The following is a 21,726-nucleotide window of genomic DNA, read 5'->3' on the forward strand; positions in this document are numbered from 1 at the left end:
CCTCTAAGGCTAACTGGTATGCCATGGGCTTGTAGTTGTGTTAACCTCTCCTGTAATCTGAATAAGGCCGGCCTCACACTTGGCGTAAGACAATACGCCACGTATTATACGTCCGTACTACGGCCGTAATACAGAGAAATGTTCCCAAAATATTGATCCGTAGTCAGGGTGTTTCAGCGTATTTTGCGCATGGCATCCTCCGTATGTAATCCGTATGGCATCCGTACTGCGAGATTTTCGCGCAGGCTTGCAAAACCGACATCTAATGGATTTATGTGCTCAAATGTTCGGGAAAACATATATATATATATATATATATATATATATATATATATATACTGTATATATGTCATTGAGACACATATATATATATTCTGTATTTAGATTTCATTCAGCGCGATATCTGTGAACAGCCGGTAATTCAATAGCCGGCTTTTCATTTCTCCTGCACAAACCCGACAGGATATGAGACATGGTTTACATACAGTAAACCATCTCATATCCCCCTTTTTTTTGCATATTCCACACTACTAATGTTAGTAGTGTGTATGTGCAAAAGTTCAGCGCTGTAGCTGCAGAAATAAAGGGTTAAATGGCGGAAAAAATTGGCGTGGGCTCCCGCGCAATTTTCTCCGCCAGAATGGTAAAGCCAGTGACTGAGGGCAGATATTAATAGCCAGGAGAGGGTCCATGGTTATTGCCCCCCCCCCCGTGGCTAAAAACATCTGCCCCCAGCCACCCCAGAAAAGGCACATCTGGAAGATGCGCCTATTCTGGCACTTGGCCACTCTCTTCCCACTCCCTGTAGCGGTGGGATATGGGGTAATGAAGGGTTAATGCCACCTTGCTATTGGAAGGTGACATTAAGCCAGATTAATAATGGAGAGGCGTCAATTATGACACCTATCCATTATTAATCCAATTGTTGGAAAGGGTTAAAAAACACACACACACATGATTTAAAAGTATTTTAATGAAATAAACACAGCGGTTGTTGTAATAATTTATTGCTCTCTCATTCCATTTTCAGACCCTCGCTTGGCAAAACAATAAACACACAAGATACATACCCTCTCTGATGAACTGTCACGTCCCACGAAGTAATCCATCTGAGGGGGTTAACTAATATTACAGGCAGAGCTGCGATAAACCACTCGCTCGTGCCTGTAATCCCCGGGTGCTGAAAGGAAAGCAGTGATCTATACTTACATTCAGTCGCGGTGATGCGCCCCTGCTGGATGTTCTCATGAACTGCAGCCTGGGAACTTTTTCCCACGCTCCAGGTCATATGAGAACATCCAGCAGGGGCGCATCACCGCAACTGAATGTAAGTATAGATCACTGCTTTCCTTTCAGCACCCGGGGGATTACAGGCACGAGCGAGTGGTTTATCGCAGCTCTGCCTGTAATATTAGTTAACCCCTTCAGATGGATTACTTCGTGGGACGTGACAGTTCATCAGAGAGGGTATGTATCTTGTGTGTTTATTGTTTTGCCAAGCGAGGGTCTGAAAATGGAATGAGAGAGCAATAAATTATTACAACAACCGCTGTGTTTATTTCATTAAAATACTTTTAAATCATGTGTGTGTGTGTTTTTTAACCCTTTCCAACAATTGGATTAATAATGGATAGGTGTCATAATTGACGCCTCTCCATTATTAATCTGGTTTAATGTCACCTTCCAATAGCAAGGTGGCATTAACCCTTCATTACCCCATATCCCACCGCTACAGGGAGTGGGAAGAGAGTGGCCAAGTGCCAGAATAGGCGCATCTTCCAGATGTGCCTTTTCTGGGGTGGCTGGGGGCAGATGTTTTTAGCCACGGGGGGGCCAATAACCATGGACCCTCTCCTGGCTATTAATATCTGCCCTCAGTCACTGGCTTTACCACTCTGGCGGAGAAAATTGCGCGGGAGCCCACGCCATTTTTTTCCGCCATTTAACCCTTTATTTCAGCAGCTACAGCGCTGAAATTTTGCACATACACACTACTATAATTAGTAGTGTGGAATATGCAAAAAAAAGGGGATATGAGATGGTTTACTGTATGTAAACCATGTCTCATATCTTGTCGGGTTTGTGCAGGAGAAATGAAAAGCCGGCAATTGAATTACCGACTTTTCACTAACAGCGCTGCGTATTTCTTGCAAGTCACACTGCAGGTCCGTGTGGAATCCGTATTTTTCTCGCCCCCATAGACTTTCATTAGCGATTTTTTTGCGCAATACGCTGACAAACGCAGCATGCTGCGATTTTGTACGGCCGTAGAAAGCCGTATAATACTGAACCGTAATATACGGCTAATAGGAGCAGCCCCATTGAGAATAATTGTGCCGTTTATTTTGCGAGTTTTACGGACGTAATTTCTGCGCTCTTACGTCCGTAAAACTCGCTAGTGTGAGGCCGGCCTAAAACCTCTTGCTGTTGCATCCAGATGAGATCCAGAGATGTTGATTTCTCTACAGACGAGTATTCTGAGCGTAATGGGTCCCCTACTGACATCACAGTGTGTAGCAGTCGATATAACTAATTATAACTAATATAAGGTATTACGTCAAATGACACTCGGTATCAGAAAGAAATGCTTGACAAATTAAGTACCACCTTGTTGTCTAAATGGATTGCTAGTCTATTCAATGACACAGTCACAGGAGCACCATAGAGTTTGTATATTGTATGTGGACATCAGTCTTACAGGTAGTTGCCCAATAACTTCACAGGGGTCTGCACACTAATCATTGATGGCCCTAATATGGGTAATCACTTTTCATAAGGTTTCAAGCATCTAAAAATATATAAGTACACAAATAAAACTAATGGGTACAAGGTAGCCCCAATAAATTATTTTACCATGCCTTCAAGTTTAACAAACTGCACGCATAAAAATAAAGGTATTCTTTCAGTTTGTTCTGCCAATGAGGAAGTGGTAAAGGAAATGTGTTGCTGTTTTTTCTGAGAACTAAGACCCAGTAATGTGGAGGAAGTTGTCACTTTTCTAGAATATGTTTCAGCCTTAAAGCTGTCTATTCGTTAAAAAACAGACAATGCATTTTTAGAAAGTCATTGTACTGGACATCTCTAGGCTCCTGATACTTCAAGGTCATACTAGTTAAGTATTGAAGCATTAAAAAATACAGTTATTGGCTTGGAACTAATTAACTTATTGTCTGTTATGAACTGAACATCAAAGCTATTTAGTGAAAAAGAAACAAATGGATTTTCGAAAGGTTCCATCATGTACTGAAGTGAGCTCATGGAGTCCTGATATGCTCATTGATTATTTCAGAATGGTAAGTACCTTATGAACATTGTTAACCTGAACTCGTTAACATTAACAAGAGTTTTACATGACTATAATCACATCAATAATATGTTATTTATTTTAGTGCATCATTTAAATTTTATTTTCAGAGGCCTTATTTTCTACAGAAAAAAAGTATGGCATCTGTGTAAGGGTAACAGGCAAGTCATATTGGGAAATATTGCTTTCCATAAACAGTGTACATTGTAATATGGATGTTACATACCGTATATATTATTGCACTTACAAATGTAAAATAGAACGTCCTAGTTAAAATGAATGCATGTTTAAATAAATTGGAGCTAATTACTCAAAAAAGCTGAAAATAAAAATTAAACAGCAACCGGAAAATATTTAGTAAAATCAAGTTTTTAACATTCAATTGTTTAGCTGTTAGTCTGCATGATAATAAATAACATTTTTTTTCCCAGTGCAACCTAAACGATTGTGAAAAATTGGTTAAAAAGCAAGAAATTGATGGGAAAAGGTTTTTGGTAAGTTTTTTGCCCAGTTTAATTTTTATAAATGATAAAAAAAAACAACTTGACAGTGTTATCAAATCTATTTTTTAAGCTTTGATCGCTTACATTTTGCAAACTATATTAAGGATATGTGCCCAAAATGCTTCTGGCAAAATGCTTATGTCTACAGTGTATCCACAAAACCTCTTTCTAGTCCTTTTTGCTACAGTATATACAATAGAATAGCAACGACACAATTTTATGCAGTGGTGTAGAGTATTACAATGATAGGGAGAACAAACAGGGCAGATATTGCCCTTGGCTAGATTCAAATCCAGGACCTCGGAACAGCAAGGCACTGATAAAATATGCATCCACCATTCTAAGTGGTTTAGTTCTCTTTCAGTTAAAGCCAACCTGTGACATAACCCTTTGTATACTTATTTAGTGCCTTTACATTGTAGCTTTCAGCAAAGAGATCAAAAAGTATGCAAAGTTGCACCAAAGTACACTCATAGGATAGTGGTTCGGATTCTACTCAATGACATGAAAATGAAAGCTCTTTCAAAGAGAATTTGCATAAAATATTAAAACTTAAAACAGGATAAAAATAAAAAAAATATATTTATTAGCAAATGTATTAAAATCTTATCAAAATCCTTGAAAATCAATTGACTTTACTTTTGGTTATTTGTCAAACTTGATTGAGATCTTTAAACAGAATATATTAAAATATTAAATTAAAAAATACTTTTTATCCACTTCAGCAGTCTTAAAAGAGTTTTTTTTCCATCCTGCAATTCCATATTCATGTTTTACATCATGTGAACTTCTCTTCTGTTGATCTCTGTATTTAGTAGGTTAATGAAGTGGTGGGATCAACATTTTTAACAGGTCCCTGTTTGCATAAGGGAATCCATGCCCGTTTTCAGACCATGGCAATTTCTGCAGACTACATGAAGTTTAAACACCTTTTCCTGAACCTAAGGGCTAGCTTACACTAGCGTATAACAGTCAAAAGCTGTGCAGTGTTTTATCAGATAGCAGTCAGCCAATGTTATATTATGGGGCAGTGCAGATCTGTGATATTTATCAGATAGCACTCAGCTCAATGTTATATTATGGGGCAGTCCAGATCTGTGATTGTATCAGATAGCAGTCTGCCTAATGTTTCACTATGTGGCAATACAGATCTGTGATGTATCAGATAGCACTCAGCCCAATGTTATACTATGGGGCAGTCCAGATCTGTGATTGTATCCGATAGCAGTCTCCCTAATGTTACACTATGTGGCAATACAGATCTGTGATGTATCAGATAGCACTCAGCCCAATGTTATACTATGGGGCAGTCCAGATCTGTGATTGTATCAGATAGCAGTCAGCCTAATGTTATACTATGGGGCATTGCAGATCAATGACTGCATCAGATAGCAATCGGCCAATGTTATACCATATAAGGGGCAGTGCAGATCTGTGATGTTTATCAGATACCACTCGGCCCAATGTTATACTATGGGGCAGTGCAGATCTGTGATGTTTATCAGATAGCACTAGGCACAATCTTATACTATGGGCAGTTCAGATCTGTGATGTTTTTCAGATAGCACTCAGCCCAATATTATACTATGGGGCAGTGCAGATCTGTGATGTTTATCAGACAGAACTCAGCCCAATATTATGCTATGGGGCAGTGCAGATCTGTGAAGTTTGTCAGATAGCACTCAGCCCAATGTTATACTATGGAGCATTGCAGATCTGTGACTGTATCACATAGCAGTCTGCCTAATGTTACACTATGGGGCAGTACAGATCTGTGATGTATCAGATAGCACTCGGCCCAATATTATACTATGGGGCAGTACAGATCTGTGATTGTATCAGATAGCAGTCAGCCTAATGTTATACTATGGGGCATTGCAGATCTGTGTTTATCAGATAGCACTCAGCCCAAAGTTAAACTATGGGCAGTTCAGATCTGTGATGTTTATCAGATAGCACTCGGCCCAATGTTATACTATGGGACAGTGCAGATCTGTGATGTTTATTAGGTAGCACTCGGCACAATGTTATACTATGGGCAGTTCAGATCTGTGATGTTTATTAGATACCTCTCGGCCCAATGTTATACTATGGGGCAATGCAGATCTGTGATGTTTATTAGATAGCACTCGGCCCAATGTTATACTATGGGTCAGTGCAGATCTGCAATTATTTTCTCATGCTGTGAGGGCATCCAATAATCGGATCACACGCACCCATACAAGTCTATGGGTGTGTGTGAAACATTGGATTGCACTTGGATATCATCCGAATGCATTTCGATAACCGCTGACATCACAAATAGAGAAGATAGAATATTTATATTCTCCGTCTTCTCCACACCTATGCTGCCATTATCTTATGCAAGAAAATTGGAGCATAGTGAACTGACACTCAGCATAAAATAAAAGTAAAGATATTTTAAATTAACCCCTTCCTAACAAGGCCGATTTCCATTTTTTCATTTTTTCCTCTTTTTCTTCCCAGAGCCATAACTCTTTTCTTTTTCGTGCACATAGATGTTTGAGGGTTTGTTTTTTGAGGGATGAGTTGTACTTTTAAATGACACCATTCAAAAAACCTGGAGTGTACTGGATAACTGAAAAATAATTTAATGTGTCGTGACTCGTGAAATTGTTACAAAAATATGCAACTCTCACATTGTGTTTTGGGAATTGTTTTAACTGCATAGATTGTATGGTAAAAATGGTCTGGCAGCATCATTTTCATTATCTGTATGAATGCGTTAATACCAAACTTGTCAATCTTTTTTGCATTATTATTTTAGTGGTGAAAATGAATCTGAAATTGGCTACCCATGAGAAAGCCACAATCTTGTTGGCGATACCCATAAGGACTCTAGTCTTCCATTACATTACATGATTCATGGTCATATCTTTATGCATATCTTTTCCACAGAAATTCAGGCGTACACCCTTACAGAGCATGTTTGTTTCTTGTTTTCCTTTAGTCTTTCTTCCATTTGCCATTTTTATGCACCTTTAACCTTTTTATGCACCTTTTGAATGCCTTTTGAAATTGTTCATTAAATTTGGTAAAATATTTACAACTCATCTTGCTGTTCATGTGGCCTTTCTTTGGACTTGTTTATGGTGCTTCAATGCCTTTATATTTTTATATATAATATATACAGTACAGACCAAAAGTTTGGACATACCTTCTCATTCAAAGATTTTTCTGTATTTTAATGACTAAGAAAATTGTACATTCACACTGAAGGCATCAAAACTATGCGTTAACACATGTGGAATTATATACTTAACAAAAAAGTATGAAACTGAAAATATGTCTTATATTCTAGGTTCTTCAAAGTAGCCATCTTTTGCTTCGATGACTGTTTTGCACACTCTTGGCATTCTCTTGATGAGCTTCAAAAGGTAGTCACCGGAAATGGTCTTCCAACAGTCTTGAAAGAGTTCCCAGAGATGCTTAGCACTTGTTGGAACTTTTGCCTTCACTCTGCGCTCCAGCTCATCCCAAACCATCTTGATTGTGTTCAGGTCTGGTGACTGTGGAGGCCAGGTCATCTGGCGTAGCACCCCATCACTCTCCTTCTTGGTCAAATAGCCCTTACACAGCCTGGAGTTGTGTTTTGGGTCATTGTCCTGTTGAAAAATAAATGATGGTCCAACTAAACGCAAACCGGATGGAATAGCATGCTGCTGCAAGATGCTGTGGTTGCCATGCTAGTTCAGTATGCTTTCAATTTTGAATAAATGCCCAACGGTGTCAACAGCAAAGCACCCCCACACCATCACACCTCCTCCTCCATGCTTCACGGTGGGAACCAGGCATGTAGAGTCCATCCGTTCACCTTTTCTGCGTCGCACAAAGACACAGTGGTTGGAACCAAAGATCTCAAATTTGGACTTATCAGACCAAAGCACAGATTTCCACTGGTCTAATGTCCATTCCTTGTGTTCTTTAGCCCAAACAAGTCTCTTCTGCTTGTTGCCTGTCCTTAGCAGAGGTTTCCTCGCAGCTATTTTACCATGAAGGCCTGCTGCACAAAGTCTCCTCTTAACAGTTGTAGAGATGTGTCTGCTGCTAGAACTCTATGTGGCATAGACCTGGTCTCTAATCTGAGCTGCTGTTAACCTGCAATTTCTGAGGCTGGTGACTCGGATAAACTTATCCTCAGAAGCAGAGGTGACTCTTGGTCTTCCTTTCCTGGGGCGGTCCTCATGTGAGCCAGTTTCTTTGTAGCACTTGATGTTTTTGTCACTGCACTTGGGGACACTTTCAAAGTTTTCCCAATTTTTCGGACTGACTGACCTTCATTTCTTAACGTAATGATGGCCAGTCATTTTTCTTTACTTAGCTTCTTTTTTCTTGCCATAATACAAATTCTAACAGTCTATTCAGTAGGATTATCAGCTGTGTATCACCAGACATCTGCACAACACAACTGATGGTCCCAACCCCATTTATAAGGCAAGAAATCCCATTTATTAAACCTGACAGGGCACACCTGTGAAGTGAAGACCATTTCTGGTGACTACCTCTTGAAGCTCATCAAGAGAATGCCAAGAGTGTGCAAAGCAGTAATCAAATCAAAAGGTGGCTACTCGGAAGAACCTAGAATATAAGACATATTTTCAGTTGTTTCATGCCTTTTTGTTAACTATATAATTCCACATGTGTTAATTCATAGTTTTGATGCCTTCAGTGTGAATGTACAATTTTCATAGTCATGAAAATACAGAAAAATCTTTGAATGAGAAGGTGTGCCCAAACATTTGGTCTGTACTCTAGAAACACACACTGTGTGTGTGTGTATATGTGTGTGTGTGTGTATATATATATATATATATATATATATATATATATATATATATATATATATATATATATATATATATATATATATATATATATATATATATATACAGTGCCTACAAGTAGTATTCAACCCCCTGCAGATTTAGCAGGTTTACACATTTGGAATTAACTTGGCATTGTGACATTTGGACTGTAAATCAGCCTGGAAGTGTGAAATGCACTGCAGCAAAAAAGAATGTTATTTCTTTGTTTATTTTTTTTTTAAATTGGGAAAAGTTTTTTCAGAGGGCCATTTATTATTCAACCCCTCAACCCACCAGAATTCTGTTTGGTTCCCCTAAAGTATTAAGAAGTAGTTCAGGCACAAAGAACAATGAGCTTCACATGTTTGGATTAATTATCTCTTTTTCCAGCCGTTTCTGACTATTTAAGACCCTCCCCAAACTTGTGAACATCACTCAAACATGGTCAACATGGGAAAGACAAAGGAGCATTCCAAGGCCATCAGAGACAAGATCGTGGAGGGTCACAAGGCTGGCAAGGGGTACAAAACCCTTTCCAAGGAGTTGGGGCTACCTGTCTCCACTGTTGGGAGCATCATCCGGAAGTGGAAGGCTTATGGAACTACTGTTAGCCTTCCACGGCCTGGACAGCCTTTGAAAGTTTCCTCCCGTGCCGAGGCTAGGCTTGTCCGAAGAGTCAAGGCTAACCCAAGGACAACAAGGAAGGAGCTCTGGGAAGATCTCATGGCAGTGGGGACATTGGTTTCAGTCAATACCATAAGTAACGTACTCCACCGCAATGGTCTCCGTTCCAGACGAGCCCGTAAGGTACCTTTACTTTCAAAGCGTCATGTCAAGGCTCGTCTACAGTTTGCTCATGATCACTTGGAGGACTCTGAGACTGACTGGTTCAAGGTTCTCTGGTCTGATGAGACCAAGATCGAGATCTTTGGTGCCAACCACACACGTGACGTTTGGAGACTGGATGGCACTGCATACGACCCCAAGAATACCATCCCTACAGTCAAGCATGGTGGTGGCAGCATCATGCTGTGGGGCTGTTTCTCAGCCAAGGGGCCTGGCCATCTGGTCCGCATCCATGGGAAGATGGATAGCACGGCCTACCTGGAGATTTTGGCCAAGAACCTCCAATCCTCCATCAAGGATCTTAAGATGGGTCGTCATTTCATCTTCCAACAAGACAACGACCCAAAGCACACAGCCAAGAAAACCAAGGCCTGGTTCAAGAGGCAAAAAATCAAGGTGTTGCAGTGGCCTGGTCAGTCTCCTGACCTTAACACAATTGAAAACTTGTGGAAGGAGCTCAAGATTAAAGTCCACATGAGACACCCAAACAACCTAGATAACTTGGAGAAGATCTGCCTGGAGGAGTGGGCCAAGATAACTCCAGAGACCTGTGCCGGCCTGATCAGGTCTTATAAAAGACGATTATTAGCTGTAATTGCAAACAAAGGTTATTCCACAAAATATTAAACCTAGGGGTTGAATAATAATTGACCCACACTTTTATGTTTAAAATTTATAAAAATTTAACTGAGCAACAAAACTTTTTGGTTTGTAAGATTTATGCATCTGTTAATAAATCCTGCTCTTGTTTGAAGTTTGAAGGCTCTAACTTATTTGCATCTTATTAAACCTGCTAAATCTGCAGGGGGTTGAATACTACTTGTAGGCACTGTATATATATATATATATATATATATATATATATATATATATATATATATATATATATGTGCTTCTTACAAAATTAGAATATCATCAAAAAAGTTAATTTATTACAGTTCTTCAATACAAAAAGTTTTAACTCTTAACTCCTATATTGTATAGTAAATTGAATAATCATACATTATATAGAGTCATTGCAAACAGAGTGATCTATTTCAAGTGTTTATTATTTCTGGCAATGTTGATGATTATGGCTTACAGCCAATGAAAACCCAAAAGTCATTATCTCAGTAAATTAGAATATTTTATAAAAACGGATGGATTTACAGTGATATGTAAAACAAGAATGTAATATGGATTGTTGGGAATTCGTGATTGTCGCAATAAAAATTGTTTTGATTAAAAAAAAAGAATATTGTATAACGCCACCTTGAAAAATGATTTTTAAAGCTGAAATGTTGGCCTACTGAAGTCTATTTTCAGTAAATGCACTCAATACTTGGTTGGGGCTCCTTTTGCATCAATTACTGCATCAATATGGCGTGGCATGGAGGCGATCAGCCTGTGGCACTGCTGAGGTGTTATGGAAGCCCAGGTTGCTTTGATAGCAGCCTTCAGCTCGTCTGCGCTGTTGGGTCTGGTGTCTCTCATCTTCCTCTTGACAATACCTTATACCCATAGCAAGAGGAAGATGAGACACACCAGACCCAATGATGCAGACAAGCTGAAGGCTGCTACTCTTCCATAACACCTCAGCAGTGCCACAGGCTGATTGCCTTCATGCCAGCCACATTGATGCAGTAATTGAGCCCTGAACATGTATTGAGTGCATTTACTGAACTTACATTTCAGTAGGCCAACATTTCAGATTTTGGTGTTATAAAGTATTCTAATTTACTGACCTAATGACTATCGGGTTTTCATTGGCTGTAAGCCATAATCATCAACATTAACAGAAATAAACACTTAAAATAGATATATAGTTATTACAAAAAGAGCTGAGTTTCACTGTTTGTATTGAAGAACCAAAATAAATTAACTTTTTTATGATATTCTAATTTTGTCAGAAGCACCTGTATACACATATGTACCTTTCAGTTATAATATATTTCTACTGCGGCTAATATTCTAATCGTTAAGTGGGTTGCCTTATGGTGAACATTGGAGGAGGGGTGTAAGTCCATATACAGACACACCTGGTGGATTATTATTCTGTGTTTTTAAATGTTTTTGTCCATGTTGTCTTAATAAAGCATGGCACACTTCTCTTACTTTACTACTGTCTTGTTTCTTGGTCTGTAGTTGGCCGATCCCAATCTCATTGGTAGTGCCCTCAACAAATTTTCTTTACCAATGTTGTCATGACATGAGGTCATCACACTAGTGTGTCACTATGGCTACTTTTACACTAGCGTCGTGCACTGCACGTCGCTATGCGTCGTGCACTGCACGTCGCTATGCTTCGTTTTGAGGAAAAAACGCATCCTGCAAAAGTGCTTGCAAGATGTGTTTTTTTCTCCATAGACTTGCATTAGCGACGCAGTGCGACGCCTTGCCACATGTCACAACCGTCGTGCAACGGTTGCGTCGTGTTGCTTCGGTCCGTCGCCACCAAAAAAACGTTGCATGTAACGTTTTTTGGTCCGTCGAGAATGTCTTTTCTGACCGCGCATGCGTTGCCGGAACTCCGCTTCCACCTCCCCGCACCTCACAATGGGGCAGTGGATGCGTCGAAAAACTGCATCCGCTGCCCCCGTTGTGCGGCGCTTGCACAGTGTCCGTCGGTACATCGTAACGTCGCATTGCGACGTGCGTCGTACGACGCTAGTGTGAAAGTAGCCTATGAAGACACTAAACAGGGTCAGGGTGTTGTTTGGGGCCCTTCTGTCCTGGTAATCCTGGCCTGTAAATATATTTTGTTGTTTTCACATCTTACAGAAAAGGATACAATTGAATCCAATAAAGGCCAACCCAGATTAGACGCTGCGGGCTCATCAATTCTGTGAAGTGGCTGTTATTTTTTCAACCAGTTCTGGAGAATGAGGGAAAACTGGCTGAATACCACCCTTGGTCTAATTTATGCTAACTACAGATATTCTTTAACAATTTTTTCTAAATTCATCCTTTCATCTGTTTTAGACAGGGATAAAACTGCTAACATCAGTGGAAATCAGTAGCACTAAAAGTACAGTATGAACCGACATAGGGTTTTGTTTGAATTCTTGTCAGGAATTCATGCAGCTTATTAACAAGATTTTGAGATATACTGTGGCTTTTGAAAAGGTTTTTAAGAGTTTGTTTTCTATGTGACTTTTTTGCAGCCTTTCAACTTGACAATCTCCACAATGGAAGTGATTTGTTACTACTTCTTTCATATAGAGACGTTTTAAAAACTTTTTTAGAAAAAAAACTTTCTTTTTAAACAGAAAAGTGTAATTTCTCACTGAAGATTCTTTGTTCTAGTCGAAAAAAGCAACACCAATAGGGATTTCAACCTTCTGAAAGGCACAATAGATGATAGTAATTAGTTTAGGTTGAATGTTAGGCTGCGTAGCCCTACTTATGAGTCTCAACATTTATGTTTTTATTTCATATCATTATAAAACTCCATACTCAGACTGCTGAACACATAGCTTTTTAGGGGGGGGGGGAGGAAGTCAGTGCTGCTGCTTTAGACATTCTTATCAATTAGTCATTATTATTTGTAGGCAATTTTGAACTGGTAACAGTAAGAACATTTTGTCAAAGGCTGATTCTCCGCATATCCAGCCTGTAATTTTTCAAAAGGTTTGAGCTGATCTAAAGAAGGCAGTCCTGAAGAAGTGTTCAATTGGCATGCAGTTCCTATCCACCCAGGAAGTGGATGTAGCACTGGCTGAATGGGCCTGAAGACAATCTTGTTCATAGCAGGTGATAATGGTTTGCCTTATCAATCTAGACAGGCAACGTTTAGATACCTTCTAGAATTGTGTTACTCCATGAAAAGGTGAGGAAGAAGTGTTCAATCCTTTTATATTGTATGGTGAGCTCCACGTGCATCCTTAGAGCTCTTCCCACTTTGAGATAATGTAGCCTTCTCTCCTCATCAAGAATGGTCAGGATAAAAAAATGGCAGCTCTATCTCCTGACCTAAATTGTAGAAGAATGACACTTTGGAGGGAAAGAAAGCTAATGTTCTTAGGAGGACCTGACCTTCAGGAATATTAAGTAAGGGTCAGAGGAAGCTAGGGCTTGTATCTTGTTTATTAGTCTTGTTGATGTGATGACTACCAGAAGCAGGCCTTAAAGGGCAGCCTCTTTATGTTGGCTGATTTCAAAGCTTCAAAAGGAGGTATGCAAAGTTGTTTTAGGCTAAAGCAGATAATCCATCTGGGAAGTTGGTCCGAAAAGTAGGACAAATCTTCTGGATTGCCTTGATTAAATGACTGGGTGAGAGGCTCTTGGTACAAGAGGGCAGTCAACCTCCAAACTGTCACATGTAGATTATCTAGGTGGGAACACCATCGTCTACTCTGGAGTATAAAGTGAGAAATTTTAGGAAGCTTCAAATGCATCCCCTTGGTCATAATCATAAACATATAAGACATTTCCTCGTGGCCCAATATGGGTAGATAATTATTGAGACTTGCTCCCGCTTGATGTTTTGTAAGACCATTGGGCTCAATGGGACTGGTGGAAACAAATAGGTTAATTGGAATCTCCATGGAATAGGTAGAGCTTCTAGAGCCCCTTGCCTGTCATTTCACCAATCTTTGGTATCGGTGGTAGAAGTGGGTCAATTTTTCCCTCACAGGAGGGCTGTTGCCTCATAAGTTCAGCTTCCTGTTGAGTAAAGACGATCCCTGTCTACGTCCTCTCTAATGCACACTGTAATATCTTTGGAAGCTCTGAGCTCTTCCTGAAGGTTGTTTCCAAAGTCCTGGTAACCATGTTTCATTTGTCTTGGGAGGGACTTCCCCTTAGTGTCTGAAACATTTTCCATCAGTGCATCTAACTGATCACCAAAGACTTGGCATTTTTGGTTTTCCATGGTGCAAAGGGCACCTATAAATGGGCCTACTACTCTTCATGGTTTAATCCACAGAGCGCTTCTTACTGCAGTAGATAATGCCATAACGCGAACTGCAATTCTCGACAGTTGGCAGCAGTGTCAGAAAAAAACAAATCAGATCATGCTAATGGCACTTGTTTTAAACTCTTCAAAACATCATCTCTGCATATCTTTGGGTCTTTCCATTCATTCATCATTAGCTTTTTAATCATCTGATTTACTTTAAAGAGGTATTCCCATCTCCAAGATCCTATTCTAATATGTAGTAGTTGTAATAATAATAATATTAGCAAATGCCCCCAATTAGAAATATAGTATAGTTTTTCTGATTCGCTATCTTTCCTCATGTGCCGGTATTGCAGGACCTTAGGTATCCATGGTTACAGTTGCTAGCAACTAGCTAACTGTCACTATAATAGTGGCCGTAACTAGAGATCGGTTCAGTAAGGATCAGCCACCGTTCCGATGTTCGCCAAACATACCCGAACCCCATTGACTTCAATGGGAGGCAAGACCAAATACATAGACCTTCACCTTCAGGTGGAGCAAAAAAGCAGCCAAAAGAGCAAAAATTAGGGCAGACACCAGGAAAAGTGGCATCAATTGACCCATCAATTGCGCTATAGATAAATAATTTAAGAAAAAATTGATGTACAGTACAGACCTAAAATTTTGGACACACCTCATTTAAAGATTTTTCTGTATTTTCATGACTATGAAAATTGTACATTCTCACTGAAGGCATCAAAACTATGAATTAACACATGTGGAATTATGTACTTAACAAGAAAGTGTGAAACAACTTAAAATATGTCCTATATTCTAGGTTCTTCAAAGTAGCCACCTTTTGCTTTGATGACTGCTTTGCACAATCTTGGCATTCTCTTGATGAGCTTCAAGAGGTAGTCACCGGAAATGGTCTTCCAACAGTTTTGAAGGAGTTCCCAGAGATGCTTAGCACGTGTTGGCCCTTTTGCCTTCACTCTGCGGTCCAGCTCACCTCAAACCATCTCGATTGGGTTCAGGTCTGGCGTAACACCCCATCACTCTCCTTCTTGATGAAATAGCCCTTACACAGCCTGGAGGTGTGTTTGGGGGCATTGTCCTGTTGAAAAATAAATGATGGTCCAACTAAACGCAAACCAGATGGAATAGCATGCCGCTTCAAGATGCTGTGGTAGCCATGCTGGTTCAGTATGCCTTCAATTTTGAATAAATCCCCAACAGTGTCACCAGCAAAGCACCCCCACACCATCACACCTCCTCCTCCATGCTTCATGGTGGGAAGCAGGCATGTAGAGTCCATCCGTTCACCTTTTCTGCATCGCACAAAGACACGGTGGTTGGAACTCAAATTTGGACTCATCAGACCAAAGCACAAATTTCCACTGGTCTAATGTCCATTCCTTGTGTTCTTTAGCTCAAACAAGTCTCTTCTGCTTGTTGCCTGTCCTTAGCAGTGGTTTCCTAGAAGCTATTTTACCATGAAGGCCTGCAGCACAAAGTCTCCTCTTAACAGTTGTTGTAGAGATGTGTCTGCTGCTAGAACTCTGTGTGGCATTGACCTGGTCTCTAATCTGAGCTGCTGTTAACCTGCGATTTCTGAGGCTGGTGACTCGGATAAACTTATCCTCAGAAGCAGAGGTGACTCTTGGTCTTCCTTTCCTGGGGCGGTCCTCATGTGAGCCAGTTTCTTTTTAGTGTTTGATGGTATTTGCCACTGCACTTGGGGACACTTTCAAAGTTTTCCCAATTTTTCAGACTGACTGACCTTCATTTCTTAAAGTAATGATGGCCACTCGTTTTTCTTTACTTAGCTGCTTTTTTCTTGCCATAACACAAATTCTAACAGTCTATTCAGTAGGACTGTCAGCTGTGTATCCACCAGACTTCTGCACAACACAACTGATGGTCCCAACTGTTGTGAATTCCGTTCTTGGGCTCCCTCCGGTGGTTGTAAGTGGCACTTTTGTGAGTTCTGCTCTTGGGCTCCCTCCGGTGGTTTTAAGTGGTACTGCTGCTCCTTGGATTTAGTAGTCAGCAGCTGCTTCCACTGATTGTCTTTCTGGCTCGGCTATTTAGCCTGGTTCCATCCTTCAGCCTGTGCCAGTTGTCAATGGTTCCTGGTTGGATTCACATCTCTGCTTGGATTTCCCTGATATTCTGACCAGTTCAGCAAAGATAAGTCCTTGCTTTGTTCTTTTGCAGTCCACTTGTTGTGGACTTAATCTTTTTGCACTTTCTATGCTTTTTCTAGTCCAGCTTGTCATTATGTATTTATTCAGTTAAGCTGGAAGCTCTGGAAGCAGATTTACCCTCCACACCTTTAGTCAGGTGTGGAGATTTTTGTAAACTCTGTGGTGGATTTTTCTAGTTTTTAATACTGACCACACAATATTCTGTTCTGCTCTATCTATCTAGCTAGACTGGCCTCCTTTGGTACATCCTGGTTTCATTCTGCGTATGTCATTCCCCTCTCCACTCACAGTCAATATTTGTGGGGGGCTGTCCTATCCTTTGGGAATTTTCTCTAAAGCAAGATAGCTTTCCTGTTTCTATCTCTAGGGGTAGTTAGTCCTCCGGCTGTGACGAGGTGTCTAGGGAGTGACAGGAACATCCCACGGCTACTTCTAGTGTTGTGTTTAGCTCAGGAACTGCGGTCAGTACAGGTACCACCTCCTCCAGAGCATGTCCCATGTTGCTCCTAAACCACCAGCTTATAACAGTACAACTGGCCAAAAATGATTTAAATGCATCTCAAAAGAAGGAAAAGGAAGTTCTAAGCCATTTTTTTTTCTGCAGTCTGTTTTGTCTTTTTTTTCCTCTTAATCTCTGGGTGGTTCAGGATTTTGGCGCTGGTATGGATGTTCAGGGTTTGTTTACTCGTGTGGATCATCTTGCTGCAAGAGTACAGAGTATCCAAGATTATGTTGTCCAGACTCTGGCTTTAGAGCCTAGAATTCCAACCCCTGATTTGTTTTTGGGAGACTTATCCAAGTTTTTGAACTTTAAAAATAACTGCAAATTGTTTTTTGCCTTGAAACCCCGTTCCTCTGGTGATTCCATTCAGCAGGTCAAAATTGTCATCTCTCTGATGCGTGGTGACCCTCAGGACTGGGCATTCTCCCTTGAATCAGGGGATCCGGCATTGCTTAATGTAGACACATTTTTTCAAGCGCTCGGATTATTGTATGACAAACCTAATTCTGTGGATCATGCAGAAAAGACCTTGTTGGCCCTGTGTCAGGGTCAGGAAGCGGCAGAAGTATACTGCCAGAAATTTAGAAAATGGTCTGTGCTCACTAAATGGAAAGAGGAGGCTCTGGCAGCAATTTTCAGAAAGGGTCTTTCTGAAGCCCTTAAAGATGTTATGGTGGGGTTCCCCAGGCCTGCTAATTTGAGATTTGAGCGAATCTATGTCTCTAGCCATTCAGATTGATCGGCGCCTGCGCGAGCGCAAAGTTGTGCACCATATGGCAGTATCCTCTGAGCAGAGTCCTGAGCCTATGCAATGTGATAGGATTTTGACTAGAGCAGAACGGCAATGATTCAGACGCCAGAATAGGCTGTGTTTTTACTGTGGTGATTCTGCTCATGTTATTTCTGATTGCCCTAAGTGTACTAAGAGGGTCGCTAGGTCTGTTACCATCAGTACTGTACAGCCTAAATTTCTCTTATCTGTGACCTTGATTTGCTAATTATCGTCCTTTTCTGTCATGGCATTTTTGGATTCAGGCGCTGCCCTGAACTTGATGGACTTGGAATTCGCCAGGCGCTGTGGTTTTTCCTTGCAGCCTTTGCAGAGCCCTATTCCTTTGAGGGGCATTGATGCTACACCATTGGCCAAGGATAAACCTCAGTATTGGACTCAGCTGACCATGTGCATGGCTCCAGCACATCAGGAAGATTGCCGTTTTCTGGTGCTGCATAATTTGCATGATGCTGTTGTACTGGGTTTTCCATGGTTACAGGGACATAATCCGGTGCTGGATTGGAAATCTATGTCTGTGACTAGTTGGGGTTGTCAAGGGGTACATAGTGACGTTCCTTTGATGTCAATTTCCTCTTCCCCCTCTTCTGAAGTTCCTGAGTTTTTGTTGGATTTCCAGGATGCATTTGATGAGCCCAAGTCCAGTTCCCTTCCTCCACATAGGGACTGTGATTGTGCTATTAACTTGATTCCTGGCTGTAAGTTCCCTAAGGGCCGACTTTGCAATCTGTCTGTGCCAGAGCATGCCGCCATGCGGAATTATGTTAAGGAGTCTTTGGAGAAGGGGCATATTCGGCCGTCTTCGTCACCATTGGGAGCGGGATTCTTTTTTGTTGCCAAGAAGGATGGCTGTTGTGAATTCCGTTCTCGGGCTCCCTCCTGTGGTCATGAGTGGTACTTAGTGTGTTCTGTTCTTGGGCTCCCTCTGGTGGCTTTGAGTGTTACGGCTGGTCTGTAGCTGGACTCCAGCTGCCTCGTTTCCTGCTAGGCTTGCTGCCTATTTAACTCCACTTGGACCTTTACTTGTTGCCTGCTGGCGTTGTATTCAGTACTGGTTCAGATCTCTCTGTGACTTCCCTTGTGACCTGTCTCCTCGTGGAGAAGCTAAGTTCATGCTAGTCTATTTTTTCTCATTGCTATTTGAAAATGTTTCTTAGTATATGATGAGTTCAGTCCAGCTTGCTTATATGATATTTGATTGCTAGCTGGAAGCTCTGGGGTGCGGAGTTGCGCCCCTCACATCGTGAGTCGGTGTGGGGGTCTTTTTGTATTCTTTTTGTAATTTTTGTAGTATTTTATACTGACTGCACAGATTCCTTGCTATCTTCTGACTATTTAGTTTTTAGCGGGCCTCATTTGCTAAAACCTGTTTTCATTTCTATGTTTGTGTTTTCCTCTTAACTCACTGTTATTATTTGTGGGGGCTGCTCTCACTTTGGGGAAAATTTCTCTGAGGCAAGTGAGGCTTTGTTTCTCTCTAGGGGTAGCTAGTTTCTCAGGCTGTGCAGAGGCGTCTAGGCCGAGTTAGGAACGCTCCACGGCTGCCTATAGTGTTTGTTGATAGGATCAGAATTGCGGTCAGTAAAGTTCCCACATCCCCAGAGCTTGTCCTATGTTTTGGTTTACCTATCAGGTCAGTTCATGTGTTCCTACCACCAGAACCATAACAGTACAGCAGGCCCGTAAAGTGTTAATGCATCGCAAAAGAGGGATAAGAGAAGCTCTGAGGTTTTTTTTTTTCCTCTGCAGTGTGTTTAGCCTCTCTCCTCCCCTTAATCTCTGGGTGGTTCAGGACTCAGCTGCAGATATGGACATGTGTTGTGAATTTGCTTTTTGCTCCCTCTAGTGGTTACTAGTTTTTTGACTCTGGTTTTTCTGTCATTCCTTTTATCCGCACCTGGGTCGATAGTTAGGGGTGTTGCTATTTAAGCTCCCTGGACCTTCAGTTCAATGCCTGGCAACGTAGTTATCAGAGCTAGTCTGCTGTGCTCTTGTCTACTGATCCTGGTTCCAGTTATATCAGCTAAGTCTGCCTTTTGCTTTTTGCTATTTGTTTTGGTTTTGTATTTTTGTCCAGCTTGTTCCAAATCTATATCCTGACCTTTGCTGGAAGCTCTAGGGGGCTGGTGTTCTCCCCCCGGACCGTTAGACGGTTCGGGGGTTCTTGAATTTCCAGTGTGGATTTTGATAGGGTTTTTGTTGACCATATAAGTTACCTTTCTTTATTCTGCTATCAGTAAGCGGGCCTCTCTGTGCTAAACCTGGTTCATTTCTGTGTTTGTCATTTCCTCTTACCTCACCGTTATTATTTGTGGGGGGCTTCTATCCAGCTTTGGGGTCCCCTTCTCTGGAGGCAAGAAAGGTCTTTGTTTTCCTCTACTAGGGGTAGCTAGATTCTCCGGCTGGCGCGTGTCATCTAGAATCAACGTAGGAATGATCCCCGGCTACTTCTAGTGTTGGCGTTAGGAGTAGATATATGGTCAACCCAGTTACCACTGCCCTATGAGCTGGATTTTTGTATTCTGCAGACTTCCACGTTCCTCTGAGACCCTCGCCATTGGGGTCATAACAGACATGCAAGGTCTGTCCTCTTGTGTGGATCAGCTCGCTACAAGGATACAAAGCATTCAGGATTATGTAATTCACAGTCCTATGTTAGAACCTAAAATTCCAATTCCTGAGCTGTTCTCTGGAGATAGGTCTAGGTTTTTGAATTTCAAAAATAATTGCAAATTGTTTCTTTCTCTGAGACCTCGTTCCTCTGGTGACCCTGCTCAGCAAGTTAAAATTATTATTTCTTTGTTACGTGGTGACCCTCAAGATTGGGCATTCTCTCTTGCGCCAGGAGATCCTGCATTGCTAAATGTGGATGCGTTTTTTCTGGCGCTTGGATTGCTTTATGAGGAACCTAATCTAGTGGACCAGGCAGAAAAGATTTTGCTGGCTCTCTCTCAGGGTGAGGATGAAGCAGAGGTTTACTGTCAGAAGTTTAGGAAGTGGTCTGTGCTCACTCAATGGAATGAGTGTGCCCTGGCAGCGATTTTCAGAAAGGGTCTTTCTGAAGCCCTTAAGGATGTTATGGCGGGGTTCCCCACACCTGTGGGTCTGAATGAGTCAATGTCTTTGGCCATTCAGATTGATCGGCGTTTGCGGGAGTGCAAACCTGTGCACCATCTGGCGGTGTTTTCTGAACAGAAGCCTGAGTCTATGCAATGTGACAGGATTCTGACCAGAATTGAACGGCAATATCACAGACGTCAGAATGGGTTGTGCTTTTACTGTGATGACTCCACTCATGTTATCTCTGACTGTTCTAAGCGCACAAAAAGGTTCGCTAAGTCTGTCACCATTGGTACTGTACAGCCTAAATTCATTTTGTCTGTTACTTTGATTTGCTCTCTGTCATCCTACTCTGTTATGGCTTTTGTGGATTCAGGCGCTGCCCTGAATTTGATGGATTTGTCATTTGCCAGGCGCTGTGGTTTTATCTTGGAGCCATTGCAATTCCCTATTCCACTAAGGGGAATTGATGCTACGCCATTGGCCAAGAATAAGCCTCAGTACTGGACTCAAGTGACTATGTGCATGACTCCTGCACATCAGGAGGTTATTCGCTTTCTAGTGTTACATAATTTGCATGATGTTGTTGTGTTGGGCCTGCCATGGCTGCAGGTTCATAATCCAGTCCTGGATTGGAAAGCAATGTCTGTGTCAAGTTGGGGTTGTCAAGGGGTACATGGCGATGTTCCTTTGGTGTCAATTGCTTCTTCTACTCCTTCTGAAGTCCCTGATTTTTTGTCGGATTACCAGGATGTATTCGATGAGCCCAAATCCAGTGCCCTACCTCCTCATAGGGATTGTGATTGTGCTATAAATTTGATTCC

The 21,726-nt window shown here is 41.3% G+C and overlaps 1 protein-coding gene across 1 annotated transcript in view; it reads left to right on the top strand.

Moving 5' to 3' along the window:
* Positions 1–3,015: 3,015 nt before the first annotated feature.
* The window catches only part of LCP2 (lymphocyte cytosolic protein 2), a 1,300,494-nt gene continuing 1,281,783 nt past the window's right edge, over positions 3,016–21,726 (top strand). Inside the window, exons 1-2 of the mRNA XM_077265986.1 lie at positions 3,016–3,293; positions 3,736–3,798. Coding sequence (XP_077122101.1) covers positions 3,216–3,293; positions 3,736–3,798 — 141 coding nt within the window. The 5' untranslated portion in view covers positions 3,016–3,215. The remainder of the gene's footprint in view (positions 3,294–3,735; positions 3,799–21,726) is intronic.

The sequence above is a fragment of the Ranitomeya variabilis genome, chromosome 5 (genome assembly GCF_051348905.1).
Source record: "Ranitomeya variabilis isolate aRanVar5 chromosome 5, aRanVar5.hap1, whole genome shotgun sequence".
NCBI lineage: Eukaryota > Metazoa > Chordata > Amphibia > Anura > Dendrobatidae > Ranitomeya > Ranitomeya variabilis.